Raw genomic sequence first — 23771 nt, 5'->3', positions numbered from 1 at the left:
AGTTTTCTAAGTGACATCTACATTCTCTATTTTAAAAAGCAGTAACAGAAGCCCAAAGTGCTTAATTAAGAAAAGAGAGTTTATCTATAGTCGTTAATAATATTTCTTAAGAGAGTGTCCAAAAGGTGACAATCTTATTGACCAGCAGCATATAATGAAAACTGAGGCTCTGGATAGAGATCTCTCAAGCAGTGGCACACTCCTCCTTTCCACAAAAGACTCTTTTTGTGAAGCAGAATTGCTCTGTGAGAGTGAGGCCATGCTTAATACAACAAATTGAAAAATAATCATCATAATGAAGTCTCAGAATCAGCTCAATTTCTTGGCAAGTTCAATTACCTTTGGAATTACTCAGCCACACTTACCTCTAGAAGTGTGAGAAGACTTTGGGCACTGTCTTTTTCCTTTCTTTCTTTCCATAAAGGAAGCCAAAATAAAATACAACTCTTTGCCACATGAAGGATTTATCTTTGCCAATTTGAATGACCTGATCAATCTGTCACATGGAGAGACAAAAGAGAGCCACTTACAAACTGATCTAGCTGAAGTAAAAGCAAGGGGTTAAGCTAAGAGCATCCTGCAGTGATGCTCACTAACTCACCACATGCTAAAGAAAACACACAAGTTGATCATATATGAGTTTAGTTGGTTTAAGAAGTAATTTGACCTAAGCAACATGTTTACTCTTGTGATGCGGTAAGCATATAGGAAGAGAAAAAGAGTCAATTTAACACGAAAGAATACAAAGGGAGGAATCTATTTTCTAGCTGTTAAAATAGTTTAGGGAATATATATATCAGTATAGTGGGGAAATAAAGTGCAGTACTACACATCGGAAGGTGACGTTACAACCTGGTCAGCAATGTTAGCAGAGTTGAAAGAAATTTGAAAAAGTAAAGATATTCAAACAAAAGCAGAAAGTGCAGTAACAGAAATCTGATAGCACCCAAATTCAGTATTTTTTTTTTTAGGTCAAAATTCACAACACCAAAAATTTGTTCTTTCACTACTTCCTTAGCACCAAATTCCTAACCTTATAGATGATACTGCTGCCTTTTTCAGGCTTGAACATACAAGTCTTCTGTTAAGTGACATACCCAACTTCACAGTTAGTGGAAGCACTTCATGTTCTCATCAGCAAGCCATCAGGCTGTGCTTTTAAAAGGTAACTAAAGAGAGCTTCTGAAGACAAAGCTCTTCTAAGCAATGTGAGAACTCCTACTTAATCTAGAGAAAATAAAAGCAATTACCCACACTCCTTGTACTGGTCTCAAAGATATGTATTTACACTAATAGCCTGAAAATTTAGCTCACAATACTATTGCATTATCTGTAAAAGAACACCAATACTAGTTGGAACGTTGATACAAATTCTAAGAAATAAGAGTAGCTTGTGTTTATTATAACTCACAGCAGATTACACATACCCCTTTCTTGCTATCCCTGACAGTGTCCAGTCCCATAAACTGTCCAAGCCCCATTTCTGCAAGAAATTAAATAGATTAGGAGTATTAGCTTGATGACAGTTTTTGAAAAAGCAGCAATTAATAGAAGGTTTAAGATTAGTTTTCTCAGAAGCATCAACACCACGTTCTGCAGTCCACTCCATTAACACAGGTGGATCCTACAGAGGCTGCCTTCTGTATTCCTTAATTAGCCATTAAGGTCATTTACTAACCAGGTATGCTTATGAGCTAAGTGTAACAGGAGAAAAAAAGCAATATAAAAAGTCCATTAAATCCATGCAGTACTGTGGAAAGACTAGAGAAGCAAGAGCAATCAACATTTCGATATTACTAATACTAGATAGCTGCATATAGAACACATTTTTCTCTCCTGATTACAGCTCAGGCCAAACTCAATAACAAAGGACAAAAAAATGGGATGTATTTTTACAGTGGCTGACGTCTGGTATTTGCTGACACCACCATATGAAGTGACTCCAAACCATTCTTCACAGCAGCTCCTCTGACATTTATGCACCTCCACTCCCTCCCATCCAGAGAGCATGCAACTGAATGAACATTGCGTTCCAGGATGCAATTTATTTAAAAACATTTATTTTCGGCAAAATCAAACAGACATTTGAATTTACATAGAAATACAGTTTCCGATTGAATCACACAAACTTTTCATTCAAATTGTCGTGCTGTGTTGATTTAAGTGTTTTTGTATGGATTGACCAGTTATGCAGTATGTAACCATGCCATTTGCAGTCAACTATCATAAAAATCAGTGAAGAAAAACATTTCTTAAAATGTGCAAATATTATTTATTTTGGTGTTATGATTGATAATAAATGACCACTAAATATATGCTTATTATGTAAAGCTTTTTAAAGTACAATAAAAATACAAATTCGATTTGTTAAAAAAAGGCCATTACTATGGCTACTAAACATCCTCATTATACAAATTCCAAAATACTATATGACAAACAAAATTATAAAGACTTTTCTTTATGAAACATACTGTTCTATTTGTTAGTGATTTTATAGATATATATTTTTCAATATATATGATACTCTATATGAACATTCAATGAAGAATTATAGAGAGGAAGACTAATGCAATGTAGAACATTGGCATCCCAATTCGGCAGGGTATATGAGCATGAAGAAAGGAATAGCATTTCAGCAGTGTTTTGAAGGACTTTGTTGAAGGGGGAGTAAAAATATACATACTTCAACAAATTTGCACAATACATTTTTGTGTAAACTGTAAACCTTGAGGACAAAACCATAAGTGTCACAAAAAGCCTCTCTGGAAAACAAGAAAAAATATCCAAAATGCTCTTAATTTTTTATTTTTATCAACATCTTTGTGTTTTAAGGGGAGAATAAGAGAGCTGTTAAGAGGATTAAATTGAACTAAGGTGAGGTTTGGGCCTTGAAAAAGTAATGATAACCCTTTTCTGAGATAAGCTCCAGATATTATTTTATTGCTTGTGCTGAAGATTAGTGAAGAGTATGCATAGAAAGGTCAGCGTTAAACTCATTAGAATCTGAAACTTTTGATGTGCAGTTCCTTCTGTAACATGAAAAACGATTGAGTATGAAAGACTTACTAACATACCGAAATCTTGCAGCAAGCTTCAAACTTATATTAAGACAGAGAACATCAAAGGAGACTATGAAAACAATATTCAACAGCCCAACTGAACACTCAGGTGCTGAAAGTAGCTCACAGAATTAACCTCTGCAAAGAGTGCCTGCTTGTGCACAAAATTACATAAATCCGTCAGTAAAAGCAAAATTGCAGTCTTAAGTTCAAATTTTCATTATGAATTTTGTTTTGTAATGAATTCCAAATGGTACACTTTACTGTTCAACTATAAAATAAAACAGAGTAGGTACTTCGTCATTTCTGCAATTTAGCAGCTCTCCTATGCTATTAAACGCTAAGTAACACACTATTTGTTAGCTTCTAAAACGTGATTTAATGACCTAAAAATCTTCTGGATTTTATAAACTAATAACAGATATGCAGTCTAATAACTGTACACAGTTATACAAATTAATTACAGAGCATACCAACTTTTTAAGCATATATTAATGGTTAATATTTTCTGTCTTTTTCATTGCAATTGCAATTAATCATTTTACAGATGGAACCTTAAATAATGGCTTAAAAGCTTCTTTTCAAAATACTGCCAAGTAAAGCATTACGTGAAAATCATGCTTGCATCTCTGCAGAGAGGTACGTGTGAGCTTTCTGAAGAATGTTTCCAGGCAAATAGAAGTAAAGAGTAGTAAACTTGGGCCAAAGTGCGAGGGAAAGAAACAACAGTGTAATTTAATTCATATTTCATAAACAAATACAACTTTATACATTTGTACAGGGAAAGACTGGAACTTAAGTTTCTTCTTTTTTTTTTTTTTTACAGAAGCAAACCTCAAATGAGTTTACATGTTGAAAAAAAAGCATATTTTGGCACATGGATAATATTTGTGAATACATATTCAGAATTAAAAAACACTGTAAGAATTTCACATTTAGTTTCTTGGCATCAGCATCTGCTGTCTAGTGGGTCAAGACAAAATACTGTGCCTTCAAGAGTTAATCCCATTTTGAACCCCTCCTGCAATGAAACAAAACACTGTTAATAAAAGATAAAGTAATTTCTAGATGATCATTTTCTCTATAAATACCTAAATTCCAGCTTATTTCTAGCTCAACTTCGAGGCAATTAGCTAAGACTGTTCCCAGAGGATCGTTCACAGGATAATTCACATTTACACTATTTGGTCAGTCAGTTTTCCTAACTTTCTTTTAGCCATGAATTTATAAAAGGACTTCACTCTAAGAAATACTGTGTGTAGATTAAGTAGTATTAGAATAAATATATTGACTATTTGTATACATAAATTGATAGAAAAAGAACAAGTTTCACTTGAATCATATTGAACGTGAGCAAAATTCAAAATAGTTTCTAAGCAGGAAAGATCAGATTGCTGTGTGAGAAAAAAAGTTTATTATCTTTACACTTTAAAGAGCTGCAAGTCATGGACATGGCTATTAATACCAGATGTCTAGAACATTCAGCAATCCCTTATATCAGAAGTAGTCTACTAATAAGTGTAGCGGTACCCAACAAAATCTCAGAGGCTTGTTCTGAGTGATTCACTGTGCTGGCGGTGAGCATGACACTGAGAGGTGTTATGCTTTACAGCCTATGGTTATCTGTGCTTCACCACGAAGCAAATAGAATCATACCTGTTTTATTGTGAATGATTGAAGGATGAATTTCAAATGCATGAAACCCTCCGCCGTATCAAAACACAATGTTTTGGAAGGAGCAAATAAATTCTTCAGGAGTTAAACTCAGAGTTTCTCATATTTTACTGGTAGAAACACTACTATAAGCTACATGCTCCTGCTCTCTGCATTGAAAACAATCATTTCCACAAGTACACATTTATGGCCTGACTGTCAGAAGAAAAGTCACCTTTGAATCCAGAAATGTTCGGTCTGTTTGGCAGAGGTATTATCAAGCTTTAAGCAGCTGGAAACAAGGGCTCTGAATAGAAATGCCACAAGAACATCAGCTCCAGTGGCACCTGTCACACTGCTCAGCTCAGTACTCTCTGAGCCTCCAATTCACTTGAAGAACGTTGGTTATGTGCTATGAAATCAATACTGTGTGCTTTCATAAAGCAAGCATCTTGTAATCAAACTAAATCTTCTTGTAAGGTAGCCTGCACTGGGACTCGGCAGAAACTCAAGACTTCTCATAACGCATAGGAGTACCTCAGGAGTATACCTTTCAGCTTTAAAAGATCATTCACAAGTCAAAACAGCTTCATTTCAAACAAATGTAACCTCCAGGCTAGGTTTTAAGAGTCTGAATATTTAATAAACCCACCAGAAAATGCCATCTGCAATGCTGAAAAATTCAATACACTTCCTGGAGATGATTACTAAATGGTCTGAGATTTTTCAGGCAAAGCCTGCATTTTCCTAACATTCATACTATGAGTTAGTGAGCCAGCAGTGTTACCAGGCTGTAAGCCTTCTCCAGTTGGGCTGCCAGGTTTGTCCTACACCTAGGTGACATGATGTTGACAATGCTCACTGGCATATTTGACTTTTTTCCCTCCTCCCTTCTGTACTTTTCAACAAGCTAACAGGAGGAGCATTCAGCAGAAGAGCAAAAGAAATTTCAAGCAAACAGAAGTTCGCTTGAAGTTCCAAGCCAGCATTCTGTCATAAATGAGACGTTGGTTATTTACCCAAAGGATGCAGTTTCTTGATGTAACAGCAGTCAGAAGGCGACTGCTTACACAGGAGCACCAGCCCTAGGATTAGCTAGACAGTTCAAATGCTGAATCATAAACCTCTCAGTTCCAGTGTGTCTGAAACTCTAATATTTTTAAGTCATTTAGAAGCAGCTGCCAGTTTTGAGGCTGTAAAGGGATAGTTTATGCTTCAACCTGAAGATTCTTGATGCAGCTATAATAGTAGAAAAATCCATGGCAACTGGTTTAACAAGGACATGACTTGATTTGTATCACTGCCGGGAGCCCTTTCAGATCTCTGCCAGTCCTATAACCCAGCACACATCCTGTTCATGTTTAGCACGCTCCTATCTTTCCTTTTACATTTCAGAACTGCTTGGTCATGTCTAACATAGCTGTATGTCCAGCGAGGTTTTTCTGGCCAGCCAGGAGCAAATCAGATCTGCGCTTTTTGTATGTGCACTCATCTCACTGTTACACTGACCGGAGTGAATGTGGATGATATTCACCTATTAAATATCACACAAAACTCACAGGGTCAGAATCAACAGTAACTAGCAGGTCCATCTTTTCAAGGCAACCACAAGGCCAAAAAAAACCCACAAACAGGACATCAGGGCATCTGGAGAACCGTCAGGGCATTTTTCAGTATTTCCAAGAATTCAGATTACTATTATTATTATTTAAGGTAGAGGAAAAGAAGTCATCCGATTATAAACCAGGATACTCAAAGAAAGTTGTATTGCCTCAATCAATATTCCCATTAAATGTGGCATTCAAAAAGGGGAAACTTCTAAACACTCTACTCCAGCAGAGAAAGGCAAAGGAATTGCAATCAAATTCCTTAAGATTAAGAAAACACAAACTTGAGATCTCCCACAGCCATCTCCATTCCAGCCCCACAGTATTTGCCAGCTAGCTCCAAATTCTTCAATACTTCTGGAATCTGCAAACCTATACTTCAGAAAATACGAGATAACTGTAACAAAAATAAAATTATCCAATCAGCTGTTGTCAGCCAAGCTGCAAGACAACAAGTTTTGATGAAAAGATTTTCATTTATGTCCAAGCACAGCTGAAATGTGATTAAGGCAGGTAAGAGAACATATAACAGAACGCCTCCAGCCTTACGTCAGCTTTCTTGGTTACACTTCCTTTATACACTCTTTTCATGGTTCCTGCTTGAAGATGCTATATGCTTACTATAATATCCACCATATGACTACCTTCTACTCTCCACTCCAAAACCCAGCATTCACAGCTGTAATAATAATGATGTCAGTTGGAATGGATGAGTAATTATAAATTACACTTTATTTTTATTCTTTTCTATTGGACTGGATTAATGTATAAGGCAGAATTTTTTTTCTTAAAAATGACATATGGTCAGTACTTGGTACACATTACATGCTATGTATCATCAATTTTAATACTGAGTATTTTAAATATTAAATTTAAACATTTCAGGCTCTTAGCATAACACATTGCCTTTTCATTATAAACCATATCCACCACAGCTTTTTGTTCTGTCAGGGCTCAGGGAACAGTAACATTTGGTCAGAAAGTATCTCAAATTGGCTGATTTTGAAGGAATGCAGACAAAGACCATCCCTGATGCTGGACAGGAAATGGAACATGAAGAGCTATAAAATGTACACCTACACTGTGCTTTGCTTACGTGCTCATATCTACTTGACAGCGCTTTTTCACTTCCAAGTTGACTTAACACAAGCACTGAACATCTTAGTTACACAGAAAAACAACAACATTATCTAACATGTGATGGGTCTCCTAGAGATGCAAAGCTTATTTCCAATATGAAAAGTAATCTGAAAACAACCCATCTTCCAAAATTCCCAGTTAGTTTTTTTTTCTTTCTTTTTTACTATTCCATTTAAAAACAACAAGCAGTAAAACACAAACTATTTCAATTATATCACAAGGTAAATCTGCCAAAGTCAACCCATATGGCTCTTTCTGAGGTTAGATTGTTTATCCCTTCACCACCCGACTTCACTCAATGACCTTAAGTCAGCACAAACTCAGTCAACCAATGATAAATCAGCATGTATTGAGAAGATAATTTAGAAGGCTGAGCATAACTTATTTCTGATGGAAATTAGACAAGCCTCCTGACTACGTTGGGCTGCGCAGGGAGAATGGTCTGCAGATCCTGCAGGCTTTATAATGTTAACTACCTTGAGATTTTAATAAATCATAGCAGCTGTTGCTAGTATGATTCAAGATCCAGGGAAACTTTGCCTCACTCCAAGATTTCTGGGAAAATAGATTTATTTTAATAATGTTTGGATGCAGTCAAAACAGAAAGGATGAAAATACGTTTCAGAATAAGGGTGGAGGAAACGGGAGGTTGGAGAGTCTTCAGAGAGATGCCTGTGCTGAATAACTAGGATCTCAACACACGCTGGACCTTTGAGCTCTCCAAAAAGATCAGCCGAGGTTGGACTAAGAAATAGAATAGAAAGAATTTTGGATCCTCCCTGAAGTTTAAATGTAAAACTATTCCCCCAGAGGTTGAGGAACTTGATCTGATTGCATTAAGTTCAGAATATCAGATGCAAAAGAAAAGCACCTGCTGCTTAAAGAGTTTATCTCCAGTGCCTTTTCAATTCTGCTGTGCTTTCTTCCCCCACTTTGCTTGCACATCCTTTTCCAACATGTATGTTCTCTAAGACAGCTTTTCTGCAGGCTAGGGCATGCTTGCTGAGACTGGGCTGAAGGATTGGCCTGAGCTTTTCCAGCTAATCTGCCACTGGTTGGTTCTGAGGTCACTTTTTGGCCTCTCTCTGAGTGTGGGTTAAGCTGAATTTAGCAATATTATATATAATATCCTGAACTATTAGACGCTGACCTTTGTATATTAATTAAAATATATATTCACTGAAATGCAGGCTGTACTCTGAAAAAGCAAAGGCTATGAAAAAGTAAAGACAATAGCTCCCTTAACTTTGAATTCATTCCAGTGAAGAAATGAAATTCAGCCTGGAGAGAAGAAAGCTACAAGGCGACCTCATTGCCGCCTTTCAGTACCTACAGGGGGTCTATAAACAGGAGGAGAATCAACTCTTTAAGGGAAGATAATGGCAGGACAAGGGGAAATGGTTTTAAGTTGAGGGAGGGAAGATTTAGGTTGGATGTCAGGTGGAAGTTCTTGACAGAGAGAGTGTGAGGTGCTGGAACAGGCTGCCCAGAGAGGCTGTGGATGCCCTGTCCCTGGAGGTGTTCAAGGCCAGACTGGATGGGGCTGTGGACAGCCTGATGTGGTATTAAATGGGAAGATTGGTGGCCCTGCCTGTGGCAGGGGGGTTGGAGATTCACGATCCTTGAAGTCCCTTCCAACATTCTGTGAAAGTGGCTGACATTCTTCTCAACTTTTTCTGAATTTTAGACTTGTTAGAGGACATCACATGCTTTGTGGTTTGACCTTTTGTGGCAACCATTTCACCTTTCCTCTTGTAGGTTGTTTCTAGCAACAAATGACCTCTAGCATCTTTGACTCATTTCAAGTTTTGAAGTAATTATCTCCAATTGAAAGCGCATTTACATAGATGGCTGTACTGGTATAAAAATCTATGTAACGAATCTACATAGACCATTTCATTCATGGCCATCCAAAGAACAGCACTGGACATTTCAGTATCACACAAGGAAAACAAAGAGCGGTAATATCAGCTGATCAAACAAATGAAGTAAGTTTAAATTCAGCTACCCTCACCTTAAAAAATTTAGGCTTCTAAAAATGAAAATGGTCCTGACATACAGAATTGCATATATAAAACACAAATCTTAAAATCTTTTTTATATATCTACATTTGTATGAAAATGGAAAACAAATAAAATTACAGCATAAAAACACCAGATATGAGCATATATACATTTCAATTATAAATGCTATAAATACCATTATTAAAATATGATATACCAACCATCGCTGACGCTAGGCACCCAGGAAAGCGTAAGATAAAGGAGATACAAGGAAAAACATTTTTCAATTTGTATTTTGCACCACTGATTCACACAACCTACAAAAAAGAACTTATATATGGCAACTAAATGTAACACTGATCTAAAATGATAGAAGAATGTCATAGAAAAGTAACTTCACATAGCTTTTGCTTTGTCCAAGTCAAAAGTGAATTTTTTTCCACATCCTATCAGTTCTGCACTTGACTTAACTGAATTAAATGCGAACAACTTTTACATCAACACAAAAGAATAAATTTTCAGTCTGGGTGTCAAGGTAGGTTCTCTGTGACACACGTTTACAGACCAAACAAAAAAAGAGCGAACAACATGTACGCGCACAACACAGCAGACTACTTTACTGCAATATTATTTGCAACATAACATAGCAATACATCAAGATTACTTTGTTCTTGTGTCAACAGAGTAGAAATTTATGTTGAGTTCTCCATTTCACGACTTATCAAAAATCTTTGATAAAGATTTCTACCGATCTATTTCTTGATGCTTGATAACATGATAGCACATAGAAGTCATAGCCTAACAATATAAAATTTTGACAAGACACTGTTTGTAATAAGAATTGCTTGTGTTTGATATTTACCTTTACAGAGCATTTTTCACAGTATTCACAGACACTGTAGTTCACCTAGAATTGGCTATACTTAATGGAAACACAGATCTCTGTCAATGTGAAGTTCCTAAGATTGTGTTGGTTGTTTTGTTTTTGTTTTCTACCTTGGTTATGGAATTCACAAAACAAGTAATTCCAATGTAAGCGCAAAGAAAGCAGCTTTGACTTTTAGCTGTTATCTGAAATTACACGGGCCATAGTGCAGATGATCAAGAATATACATTTCTTATTTCACAGTGAGAGGACACGGAACACTCCCCCACATATAAATTTAGATGTCTCAACGAACAGGAATTTGAAAATTTTACTTAGGAAAATTAAACAGTAATTAATTGTACTGAAGCCATTTAAAAATGTTTCTGCCATTCTCTAGGCAGAAGGGAGGAAATCAGTGAGCCTGAGAACTTGCTCTCACACTTTGTGGGCTGTCAAGACACAAGAGGTCTGGAAGCCCCGGGAACACTTCCTGCTAAGGAGCCAGCATCCTAGAAATTCAGGTTCCCAGTGTTTTCAGCCTTCCGTTTGCTGGCAGGCTGCTGTGAAAAAACAGATCAGCAAGCTGGCAAGGAATTGGCAGTCTGCAGTTTGAGACAGCCCATGGTTTGAAGGTTTTCTCCTAGAACTGCTTCAAATTGAAATCAACATCTAAACAGATAGCATAGAGTATTTCAGAATCAACAAACATTTCCTGATGAAAAAAGACCTGAGTTCTTGAGTCAGTTCTCAATAGTCTGTGGCCCAAAATGCAATAGTCAGGTATGGCTATTTATAAAGGCAGCAGAAAATTTCTGAGGAATAACAAGCCAATGCGTATGTAGGCCTCTAACAACAGCTCTTTTTTGAACTTGCTCAGTCCCTTCCCAGTGAAGAGAAGCAGTGTCCATTTTGCTTACAGCACTAGTAAGCCTTAAATAATTTCAGGCATCTGTCTTTATTATTACCGTGTGATAACATCTGTGAAGATATTTAGGCTGATAAATTCCAATTCCCCATGAGTACAAGAACATTGGTTGTCTTCCTTTCACATTTTTTCCCCCCTTCCCCTATGTATCTATGAGCGTACAGTCTGGAATATGGTTTAAAATCACTGTAAAAATTTTAATAATATTCACGCATCCACAGAAAACTGCATAGTTGATAACTCAATAGTTACCTGCATCTCATCTAGCTTGGACTGAATGTCTGGAGGGAAATCTCCAGCTCCGCAGCTAAAAGGGTCAAAAGGTTCTGCTCCAAAAAGGTCTCTCTCTGGAAAAAGAGAAAAATGAGTCACTGAGGGAAAAGGCATGAGCCATACAATAGCTCTTTGAAAAACTCAGCTTACATCTTACAAGCTGAATAACAGCACCTTCAGATATGAAAATGATTAACTGCAATTTTTAAACATCCAAATTCAGAAGTCAAGTCTTGATTAGTTTTCCAAGACTGGATACTCAACAATTTTTTTCCAATAATGCCAGCAACTTCCGTTTAAGCCTTTATAGACCTTTCATTAAATGGTTGTGCTTTCTAGAGGAACTTCAGGGACCTGAGAAGAAATTTCAGTCTGAATAAGGTTGCTGCCCTTGAACTGCCTTCTGGAATCAGAGTGTCTGAATATTTCATAAATGAAGAGGGAACAGCTAGATGTCAACTGCCAAATTTCATTATGTCAGAAGTGAATTTTCACAAACCAATTAGCCTTCATATCTCTTCATACCTGCTACTTCTGACCATTAAGTTAAGGGCTTTTGTAAATTACCCATACTCATGGCATTTCAGTTCTGCATTTGATAGAGTTTTTCAGTGTGCTGTTAGTAATAAATAAAACTAATTACTAGAGTTGTAATACTCAACCAAAGAACAGTCAAGGAAGAATAAAAGGAAACACAGAAGACCATGGCATGCTGTTTGCCCTAAAATTCCACTAAAACTGAATCCAGAGATGCAATGACTGCAATTTTTTTCCTCTGTCATGTCATATGGTTTCTCACTTAGAAAAGCAGGATCCTTTTCACTGCTGAGGTGCTTCTTGTATTTGTGTGTTTCTTTTTTGAAACACCTCCAAGATTATCTTTTTTTTTCCCCCCTTACTGGAACTGTGTAAGGCTAGTTCGTCCTCACATCCGACAGCCCAGATATTTTTACTTCTCAGTAATGAGAATATTTTTCTCTACGTGATAGAGTGCCATCTATACAGACATGTCCTTTCCCATACTGTACTGACTGAAACTAGCATGAAACACATTTTGCTAACACAGTCCAACCACACTGATGGCAACACTCATAAAACAAAGTTAACACAACTTCATAATTGCTGAAGAGAATATTGAACTTGCTAATCTTCATGGTTGTCCAGGAAGAAACTTGTTAATCAGACTGCCTAAGTCAAAATCACATTGGATTCATAAGTGAGTAGGAAAAAGGACCCTTAATATCTTTGAAATTAATGTCTTTTTCTGTGTTAGCTCCGGATTTTTCTCTTAACATACAAGATATTCAAGCTGATAATTGACAACCTGACATTAAATTCACGTTGTTAGGTCACATTAAGAGGGCTGAAGAGTGTTAATATAGCTAAATAAAAGTTTTTATTTCATCATTTATAGAGTCCACATTCTAGGCCTGTATTTGTCTAGGCTCCTCAACATTCCACCGAGGAAACAAATTCCTATGGGTTTTGACCTAATATTTGGTGTTACCACACTCCATTGTACAGCGTATTTCTTAAATAATTAGAATATTTTGTTCCCATAATATTGTGCGAGAACAAGTAGGAACTGGAGTAATTACATATCTTAATTACTATATAATATTTAAGCCATGGCTTGGCAGCTGTAGACTAACACATAGGAACAAGGGATGGGCCAGATCTGAGAACCTCATTCCAAAAGCCCACTTGAGAAAAAATAAAAAATATAGTCTTTCCTGGCAGAGGAAACTACCCTCATGCAAAAGAGACATCAACAAGAATAACCTAATGGAAAAATTAGGATCTACCTCATCCCTTGCCTCTCTCACAGCCAAAATGGGTCTGCTCAAGTACAGTAAGTACTATCAGCATCCTTACATGTTCTTATACTCCTACTCAGAGATCTTCAGATGTGCAGCAGCTTTAACTTTCAATCTGACCTTTACTGGGGAAAAAATGATTATCTTCTATGTCCATCCTAAGTTTATTTGCTCATTATCTAGGTCCATTTCTTTCTTTTTTTCTTCTCTTTTTTCCTCTTTTTCGTAAGTTCTTTTTACCCTAAAAAGGGAATCAGAATCACAAAGAGCTGACAGTTTTCTATGTGGTCAGATAGCTTAAAGCAGCCAGTTTCAATACCAAGCCTTTGCAAACATTCAAGGAATGTACTTACAAAAGAACAGTAAAGAAAACAGTTCTTTAATTTCCAAGTACTGTAATTACATCACTATTTTTGAAAGCAAGTATTATGAACATTACTCCGGACATCTTATTCATGCTTCAAGTATTATGCTTTTATTTATGACAGTATTGAGCTAATTAAAAGGAGAATGGTAGAAGCTTTAACTCCTTCAGTGGAACATGCCTTCATGTCAAAGATAATTTCATTCAAATTGTTATTCAAGGCAGACTTGAAAATTAAACAGAGAAGAACTTATTATCAATGATGGAGCTACTAAGCCTTGTATGGAATCAAATTTTAAAAATAATTATTTCCTAGCTGAATTTCCCTTAAATGTTTTGGGAAACCATCTCTATTACAATTTGATACCCATTTCAGTGAAATGGCTGTAAAAGTCTGTAGGACAATAGGCTCACTGCTTTTCTGCATTTTAACTTTGTGTGTTGTCAGAGACTGCATTGCTGAGTCAGAGCACCATGAAATACTTTCAATCAGTATTTCTCTTTGAAACAAAAGAAACAAAAGATGAATATTTCGAAGCTGGATATTTGATCCAAATTTCATATGGATATGAAATTTATTCACTGCAAAGCTTCACTGCTGCATGGCATTTCTGTAACCTTTTGCTGTTGGTGTTTACTGTTCACTTTTTAGCTTCATTTTAGCAGAAACAACACAAATCAGTAATGTTTTATTTCATGCTGAAGTACTGGCAAGAAAATATGTTAAATACAACAATAGTAGCTTGCCTGGCACACTCTCCAAAATACCTGTAGTTTAGATAGGCATTTCTTTCTCCAGTACAAACAGGTAAACCTATGAAAGCAATCCCTTTGAGCAACACATATAATTTCCTTTCCCTCCTTCTGGAAAATCCCTTTCCTTACATGAGGAAAATAAACTCACTGCTTAGGAAACCAATGAACAAATTCAAGAACATAAAATAGTGATGCTTTACATCTGTAACTCAAAGTGCAGAAAGACACGAACAAGTAGTAAATTGTTACTTCTGTGGCTGCCCTGACATTCAGGACAAGAAATAAGTAATACTGGAGAATAGCAGTCTACATTCTGTAATGAACTCAGAACTATAGCAAGAATTAAACCAACAAAACTCTGCAAATATTTGGCATTTCTGCTTTGTTTTGCATCCCAAACTTCTTTACATTAGCTATCATCCAGACACAGAGTTATGCTGATATATGCTTTCCCCGAATGTCCTGGAGCAGCTGTAATGACAAATACAAATTAATCACACTGAAGACAAGTACCCAAGAAAATATTTGGATTAGGCTAAGGGAATGAGGGCCAGGAAGCCCTTCCCTTAGCTGCAGGCTACTCCATACTTTTTTCTTTTGTAATTATTACAGCACAACAAGCGGTTCCGTCATTACTCTAACAACAGATTCTGAAAAGATAACTCTCGGAGCAGATTTCTACACCTGTCAGTTGGGACCTTAGGTTTTTTTTAGGTCCTTTAAGAGAAATAAATTTTAGGTAATTCGACAGCATGTTCCTCTCCAGTTGTGCCAACAAGAAATATACAAATTATTTTCTCTTCACAATAACTTACAAGTACCCTTGCAGTCCCTTACTCAATGCTCTCACTAAGCAGCAGCATAGTGTCAACACTGCATTTTTGGTTGTGTACATCAGTTTTTCAGTTAAGCAATCATTATACTGGGCTGCAATGTTTATGTTTAGCCTGCAAGCCAGGGACTGTAAAATCATCTCTAAAAGTAGTAATTCTCTGCAACATTTCAGGTAAAAATTCAACTCTGGAAAGGACTTTTGTGTGTAAAAGAATCACCCCTTTTGTAATTGTTACCTATAGGGACATCACGTATTTGTTCAATCTACAAATTCCTGCCCAAAGAATATTAAATTTTCTCATTTGAAGTAGAAAAAAAAACAACCACCATCCCACTATTACTGACATATCCAGTAGCGCATAGACATTTACTGAGTAGTTGTGTTGCTACACTGCTAAATAGGAATTCCAAACTTAAACAATCTTTTCACTTTTTAAAAAATCTTAAATGATTTGGAGATAACTATCTTTCAAAAAAGGCCACTGCTGCACTCTTCTTAGAGCGCTAGGCTTTAAGAACTATTTGCTGAGAGCTGGTCAAAGCAAAAGGTATAACTCAATTATAAAAGTTATAAAATTATAAAAAACTATAACATTATCTTATAATTCTCAAGGGCTGTGGCAAAGGGAGTGAGAAGAACATGAAAAGATGACTTCAGAAAAAGTGAGACTGCACTTTGGCTCCTTTGGTTGCCACCCATCTGACTTGTATTGGAGAAAGAAATGCCAGTCTGTCTCTACTGGCACGAATAACATATAAAACAATCTATTATTGTACACTATTAGTGCTGCAAAATTACTCAGCTTCAATGAAGTTCTTAAGGGATCTGAACTTTCTCATCTAACACACTAAGTACTTGTTCGATTAGAAAATATTCTGCTTCATAACTGCCTTTTTTAAATACATCAAAAGATGTTAATAGCTGATGAATGCTATAATTTGCAATGTACAAAGAACCAAGCTGAGGGGAATATTAGGAAATTAGGATATTAGGAAAAACCTCTTCTCTGCAAGAGCAATGAAGTACTGGAAAAGGTTGCCCAGGGAGGCGGTTGAGTCACCATCCCTGGAGGCGTTTAAGGATAAGGTAATACTTAGGGACACGGTCTAGTGAGCAATACTGGTGGTAGGTGGACTGTTGGACTAGATGGTCTTAGAGGTCTTTTCCAACCTTAATGACTATGATTCTGTGACGTAGCCTGAAAATGCATGGCTCAACAGTATACACAGACTGCCATATCATTCTGTAATTCTCTCTGTGAAGCAAGGCACACAGAGGAGTGCACAGAATTAGCAGGCAGCTGGTGAGATGTGGTACTGCCCTGCTACGTCTTTGAACTCTGTAATCATAATTGAAAATCAAATGAAATAATTGCAGAATAAATACAACACTTTTAAATAGTGCATATCGTTAAGTTAGCCCAATTATTTTCTGTATTATGAAGCCCAGTGTTTAAACAAATACAGAAACCAGAAAAGTAGAGTACTCAAAACTACTCTGACTTCCATGTAAGCCCACAAAATTTCTAGTAGTGATTTCAATGGCAATGATGCAGGACAACAGCTAAAACCAAACATCTCATCTCGTAATCCAAGTTACTACTTTTGAAGCTGCATACGTACATTGAAATCAATTTTTTGGCAATATCTGCAGTTTGATGAAAAAAACTCAAAAGCTGTGGGTTTTGTTTTTGTTTTGCTTTTTGGTTTTTTTTTGGGGGGGGGGTAGAGGGAGAAGGGAAGACACAGTTAAAGCTGTGTAGATAAGGCACTAGGGAAGATGCTCATCAACTCAAGTTTTACACTTTATCATTACAACTGTGCATGGCTTGCATTCATACCTGAAAATTCTATACATTAGGAGCGTTCCCCAAAACGGGCAGAAACTCTTCAAATATGATCAGTGACATTACTGTTCTTAATCCATACTAAAATAGGCATAAATGACAGAAAATGCTGCATGCTAGCAAATATTCCTACAACCTCCAGCACTGCTTGTATGTATGCTTCCTCCTCCTCCTTGAGCAGTTTGCAAAGCTTTCAGAAATTACCTCTGGATTCCCAAAAGTTTTCCAGTGAAGCTGAAAACATTATCCTAACCTCCTTTAAGCATTTGAAAACTAAAAGTACTATTATTAAATATCTTTCAGAGATATTCAGGAGCGGTCCACAAATCTGCAGAATTTCATTGACTATAACTGAAAAACAAAGCAGTACGTGATTCGAAAAGTGGTGTTAAAAATATTATTTAATTAGACCATATTCTGATGGATTTCTTCAGCTCTTCCTTCTGTATCGTCATCACCATATTTACATACTGTATTTCCAAGAAACATAGGTTTCAGATGCTACAGCTGTATCAAGGAAAGAACAAGGAACTAAAAATATTTCCTCAATTAACTACAAGAAACATGGCAAAAGGAAGGCCACATCATCGTCCCCAAACAGACTCTTTCACACTGTTTAAATAACATTTTCAGCAAGTATATATTTTTATTCGTAATGCAACTTGGCAGCAACATCAACAACTTTAGGAAGATGGTATTAAAATTGAATGGTATTATCAAATGTAATTTAGAGAACCTGTATCTGACTTTTCATGCAAAACACGGTTTTTTGTTTTTTGTTTTTTTTTTTTTATTTCCTAAAAAAAAGTAAGATTAAGCAAAAATTAGGTTAATTGTCAAAGAACTTACTGATCTCTGCAGATCTACTGGGTACTGGAGGAGGCTGTGTACCATTGCGAGTAGGTGTTGATGACTGAGGGGATATGGGAGAAAAGGGAACCATATCAAAGATGTCAGTGGAGGGCGATTTAGGTGTCACACAGCCTGCCTACAATAAGGACAATAAATATTAGAGCAATGTTTCACATAGAAAAAAAAAAAAATCACAACACTGATTTTTTTCAGCATGCAGATGAGAATTACAGTTTCAAAAAAGTCTAAAAAAAAAAACAAAAAAAACAAAACATCAGCATGCACAAAACAGCTCCTGACACCAAGCAAATGGCATTTGCAGTTTAGAGCCTCAGACATGCTAAAACTCTCCAAATACATAAGCAGCACTGTGATTATTCCATTTTCAGTAAATCTAGTACAACCAGACAAGTACCACAGTTAAACCCGAAAAAGCTGGTAATTAGCAGTTCTGTACTCCCAAACTGTGAATACGGATGTGTTCAGCAAGACCCTGTTAAGAAAATATGGCAACAAGCAGCTAAAATTAAAAGACACGATCTCAATAATTGCTTCTTCACTAATTCTTTCTTTTGCCATCAAAAAACCCACGGGGATGGAAACGTCACATGTATTTTTTGCTAACAACCTGGACGTACAATACACTGAATATTGGTATCAGAAATTAAACTCTTATCTTTCAATGTGAAACAGAAGTGATGTCATTCATAAGACACAAAACTTAGACCGGCTTCTAAAAAATAACAGATAAGCAAATAAACCCTAAATACAACAATTGCGACCACTCTACAGCCTTATTTGTCTTTCAATCACTCATTCCTCCTGCCATCAGTCCATTAATTGAGGACTTTTTAATTGACATTGACACTAAAACAGGTGATGAAATAGAATTCTGATTGACAAGCTGGAGGCAAAAAATATATGCAAAACTAATGTTAATTTTATTAACTAGACAGCACAAAAAAATTCCTACCATGTATAAGAAAGACTGTGCTGTCGGGCAGAGGGAAAGTCTGCTACTTTAAAATAAGATTCAGTTTGGCTAGAATATTCACATAAAAATTTATAATTGCGGTTTTAATTAGACACTTTTACTGAAAAAAAACATGAAATATGGCAAATAGATTTGTCTTTCTCAATGCTGAGAGTTTCAGGGCCCTAAAACTCAATTTGCTATGTGTTTTTAACTGTTTTTGCTGCAGCAACTGAAGCTGTCACTCATTACACACAACAAATCTCTAAGGCAAACCTCAAACTGCCTCTCCTCCTCTCCAGAGGCTGCAGTGGCTGGAGACAGAGAAAGCACTTTGATCCATGACCTTTCACTCTGTACGTTGCTTAAGAAGAAAACTCTACTCTTAAGTCCAACATTACCTATTTCTTAGGTATTTTGAGCTCATACTTTTAAATTTGGGTTTGGAAAGATCTGAAACACTTCATTACTTCCTAAAAAACAAGGATATTTCTACCTAGGTGTACTGAAATGACAAGCATAAAAGCAAGCCACATGTCACATACTGTTTTTTTCCTATTAAAAAAAAACAACAAATAATAGAATTCTTTCCATCTTGATATTCCCTCACAGGATCAGAGCTGAACTTCATAAAATAACTAACTTGCAAGATTTTTACATATGCAGAACTTCTACTGACTTCAGTATGAGCTTGCTCAGCAATTTCAATGATTGTTGTGGAAAAGGTATCAGTGAATATTCATTAGACACAAGTGGCTCTTACTGCTGCTTTTATGGACCTTGCATTAACCTTGTGGTGCTTTCATGCACTGTCAGAGACCCAGTAAAATGTTGCAGGAGATCGTCCAATGCCATCTGCTGCCACTAAAAGCAGGGCAATGCATGTGCTTGACTCATCATAAGCATACTAAGAGTCTGACATCCTGTTCTTCACAGAGACCAAACCACGTCTGACTGTAGATTGGTTTCGCCTGCATCAGTGAGGTAGGATCAGGTTCAGCATGTAAGTACATGCCATGTATGTTAATCTACACTGCCCATTAATGTTGGTCAATTGTCCTAGAATGACTCAGAGGTATAAATGCTAGTGGAGATTCTCCTTATTTGCTAAGTGTTTATGGATATGTAGATGCTACAATAAATAAGCACCAATTATGTTTAGTCATAAGTCTTTTTAGCATGAAAGCAAAAATCAGACTTTACTCTGACATTTTCTGCTTTTATGTTATTTAGTTGAAGTTGCTAGACATTTTGATACTATTCATACCATTTCTTCAAAACTAAAATTCAATTATTTAAATAAATGCATATTTTAAATGCCTATGAACACAAGAAGCACTTGTATTTAGTGAACACATGCAGAAAGCCATGGATTGCTAAATACAGCCAGATGTTATTAGCAAATGGAAGAAATGTTGGGAGTATTTAGCACATTGCCATGAGAAAGCAGACAAAATATGCACTGTTCATATTTTAAAATAATTTCAAGCCTCCATTTTGCACAGTTTTTATCAAGTATACTAAAATGTATTGAACAGCTGATTACTTTTCCATTAATTTATGAAGGAAAAAAACCTTCAGACTGGATCTTTAGAATTGCTTGGTTTGAATAGTTATCCTTCATATAATGATTTTAACAAAAGTCTGATAGATGAGAGATTCATTAATGGACTAAATTAGAAATGTTGCTAAAATAAGACCTTATATTTTAGGACCGTAAGGAAAAAAAAGCTACATAGAAAATACAGCAAGTCTTTCCAAATTCCGTATTTTAAGAGAATTCCAAGAGAATCAAGGATAAATTTGATCTGTCCTTGCATCACTGTACAAAATGTTTAATTTTAACATGTTAATACACAGCTGAGAAAGAACAGGAAAGTCAAATAAGAGAAAGCTTTTGCACAGCAGGATTACACGAGGTCTCGGGCAGCTGTATTCACTGGATGGCTTTGGAAGACCACTTTTTGAAGGTGGTGGTATTAACAATCCAGCTGGTAGTCTAGAGTCAGGAGAACTCCTAGGAGTAAGCGTAATGGAAGAGATATCTAAACAAGGAGGTGGTGAATCCTCATTGTTACACCAGAAAAAAGTAGAGGGTCTTTGAAACATATGTTCATCATTATCACACTTTATGTGCAGCAGCTGAAAAGGAATCACAGAAAGAGAAAACATTCTGAGGAACTGAATGAGGCGTCAGGGAAAAGAATAAAAAGGCATTTCATACTTCAAAAAAAGATTGCCTGCAACTTGTCCGTACTCTAGCGACAGGACACAAAACTAAGTAATATTTCAGAACCAAATCTAAACACTGCTGCAACAAGAGGTAGCCCAGCATTAACTGCAATGAAGACGACTTGCACCTCAATAATTACATTAAAATAAAATGACGACAGGGATCTTTCCAGAGTGGACATGTCAGGTGCACTAACAGAAGTCCAAATTCACAAACAAACAGCAACATCTCACGTCTGCACATTTATATGGGCAGTCAGGACATATCATGGAGGGTAAAGTTACCGTAGTGATTATGGCACAGGCCTGAGTTTTTTTTGCTCCATACCAGGAGCAAAAAATTTATATCCCACAGATATTTATAGAAAAAGAAATATTTACATTTTCTTAAAGTAGAAGCTAACAGCACATACATTCTAAGGCTTACATTAATATCAGCCTTTCTTTCAATTCCTTAACTGTAGAACTTGAGAGCTAACATTTACAGACAGTAATCTCCTGCTATCTTTTCTGTGCACATGAATAATTCAATGTAGAAAACAGTATTTTCAGTAAGTATCTCAAAAGCAGCAAACGAATCCTTATTCCAGTACAACAGTAGCACAGACCCAGAACAAAGTAAAACTTCACTGCTGGGGAAATGAAAACGTTGAGGTGTGTAGCATTCTTTGAATCTCTGAAATCTCACAAAACAGCTTGTCACGAAGGCAAATAACAGTCATAACCACTGCAACAGCTGGTAAGAGCATCCACCTAAGCTGACTAAGTGCTAATTGCATGGTTCTGGTCTGAATTAGACAGACAAGCTTGAATCAGTCTGCCTCACACGATCAGGGTCTGTTTACCTCTACATTCCAGCAAGATTCTTTGCACTGTGAAAGGGAAGCTAAGGGTTTTGTACACCTTGATTCAATAACCAAGTAATTTTTTGCCTGAATGGAAGATGTCTGCAAATCGTAATGGGTTACCAAAAATTTGGATCTTGTCCAGGTGAAACACAGAGCCTTTATGACTGGCTTTGGAAATAAAAGCCGAAAAGTAATGTCTTCAAATACTTGGTTTAAGAAACATGCCCAAACAACCCTTTTAGGGGACCAAACAGTAACTTCTGCAAGTATAACAAATGAAATGGCAATAAAATGCATGTAGGATGCAAAACTATAAGGATAAACTGAATACGGAATATTGTAAAACTGAAGGATCAGAAAACAAAGAAAGAAATAACACGAGCATCTTCCCTCTTGGCACTCTTAGTGGAAAAAGATGAATCAAGTGATATGCCCAAACACATTCCAGAACTGTTTTCAGAATTCTGCAGTTCCAACTTCTATCTTGGTTTTGCTTCGTTTTTGCACTTCATGCATACGTTAAAGCTTTTGAAGAGGCTAAGAGGCACTCTTCTAGGTTACTGCTTAACATTAAAATGGTCAAATCCATAAATATCTTACAAAGAGAAAAAAAGGTGAGGCTTTGGTAACAATGCCAGAGTATGAAGCACTGAGCTGTCATGTAGATATTACAGACCTATTTTCCTGAATATTCCTTTTTTTTTTTTTTTCTCCTATCTGAAGTCAGAGTCACGCAGTTATCATAGCACTTCCAGGGAAGCAGTGATCTTTGGAAGTTGGATTTATACATAGGAGCAGTATCCAAACACTAATGAGACAAACTCAAGCAGCCTCATCATAGGCAAATAACAAAATGAAAATCAGATCATCCTCATGTAATCAAAACCAAATGCAAGAAAGACCTGTGATTTATGTATTGCCAAACCACTAAGAGATGAAAAGTAAACAGCACAGATACATGAGTAATGGAAATTTCAGCTGAACAAGGGAGAGAGAGAAAAAAAAAACCACATCCACCCCATACCAACATTTCTCATGGCCTTTAAGTGCAGCTATAAAGGAAACCATCCTAAGGAAATCATACTTTATAAGACATTATGCCCCTCACTCATTGATGCAGGCAATTACAAAAAGTGACCCTTCCTACTGAATAACACATATGTTCATATTTCAGTGACTGACTTTCTGAAGTTTTAGCAAGACCAACATACTTAAAAACAACAACCCCAAAGCAGAAAAAAAAAACGCTAAGCAATTTATTATTTACTGACAAACATCTAAATAGTTAAAAGAGATAAAAAGAAAGCATGAAGAAGACTGACAGTATCATGTTCAATTTTAACACTAAATTTTACTCTTTATTTTTGTTAAACAATCTAGTTTTTCCTTTTTTTCATTTCCAACTACATTCTCACTACTTTTAATAGCTTCTTTAATGGGTTCAGAAAATTTTTTCCCATACCGTTTATGAGCAGATAATGAAGACAACTAAATTAGCTTGATGTTACTTTGACAATTTACCTAGATTTACAGCAACCAAACAAACATTTTAGTAGCAACACTGTCTATCAAGAAGTAAAAGACTTTTGATAGATGTATCCCTCAGAAGCAGAAAAATACTGCTATCAGTACTTTGCATCCTTGTGAACATTCCAAAAATATGAAAGCGTACATAATTGCATTTTTCATGTACATAATTTGTACCCATTTCAGCCTGCC

At 36.3% G+C, this 23771-nt stretch overlaps 1 protein-coding gene across 7 annotated transcripts in view; it reads right to left on the bottom strand.

Moving 5' to 3' along the window:
* Positions 1 to 336: 336 nt before the first annotated feature.
* Positions 337 to 23771, bottom strand: part of GULP1 (GULP PTB domain containing engulfment adaptor 1) — a 123221-nt gene continuing 99786 nt past the window's right edge. For 3 of the 7 annotated variants that reach the window (XM_031554133.1, XM_031554131.1, XM_031554132.1), the window contains exons 9-12: positions 20887 to 21114; positions 17997 to 18135; positions 11509 to 11603; positions 5594 to 9695 (exon numbers count right to left, since the gene is read on the bottom strand). In XM_031554133.1, the coding sequence (XP_031409993.1) occupies positions 9492 to 9695; positions 11509 to 11603; positions 17997 to 18135; positions 20887 to 21114 (666 nt within the window). In that variant the 3' untranslated portion in view covers positions 5594 to 9491. Of the gene's footprint in view, positions 497 to 1427; positions 1484 to 2038; positions 4081 to 5593; positions 9696 to 11508; positions 11604 to 17996; positions 18136 to 20886; positions 21115 to 23771 lie in introns of those variants that run through there. The other 4 variants (XM_031554134.1, XM_010713342.3, XM_010713345.3 and 1 more) reach the window with 4 other exon arrangements.

The sequence above is a fragment of the Meleagris gallopavo genome, chromosome 7, assembly GCF_000146605.3.
Source record: "Meleagris gallopavo isolate NT-WF06-2002-E0010 breed Aviagen turkey brand Nicholas breeding stock chromosome 7, Turkey_5.1, whole genome shotgun sequence".
NCBI lineage: Eukaryota > Metazoa > Chordata > Aves > Galliformes > Phasianidae > Meleagris > Meleagris gallopavo.
The sequence above is the reverse complement of the archived record's forward strand: the minus strand, read 5'-3'. Positions and strand labels throughout refer to the sequence as shown.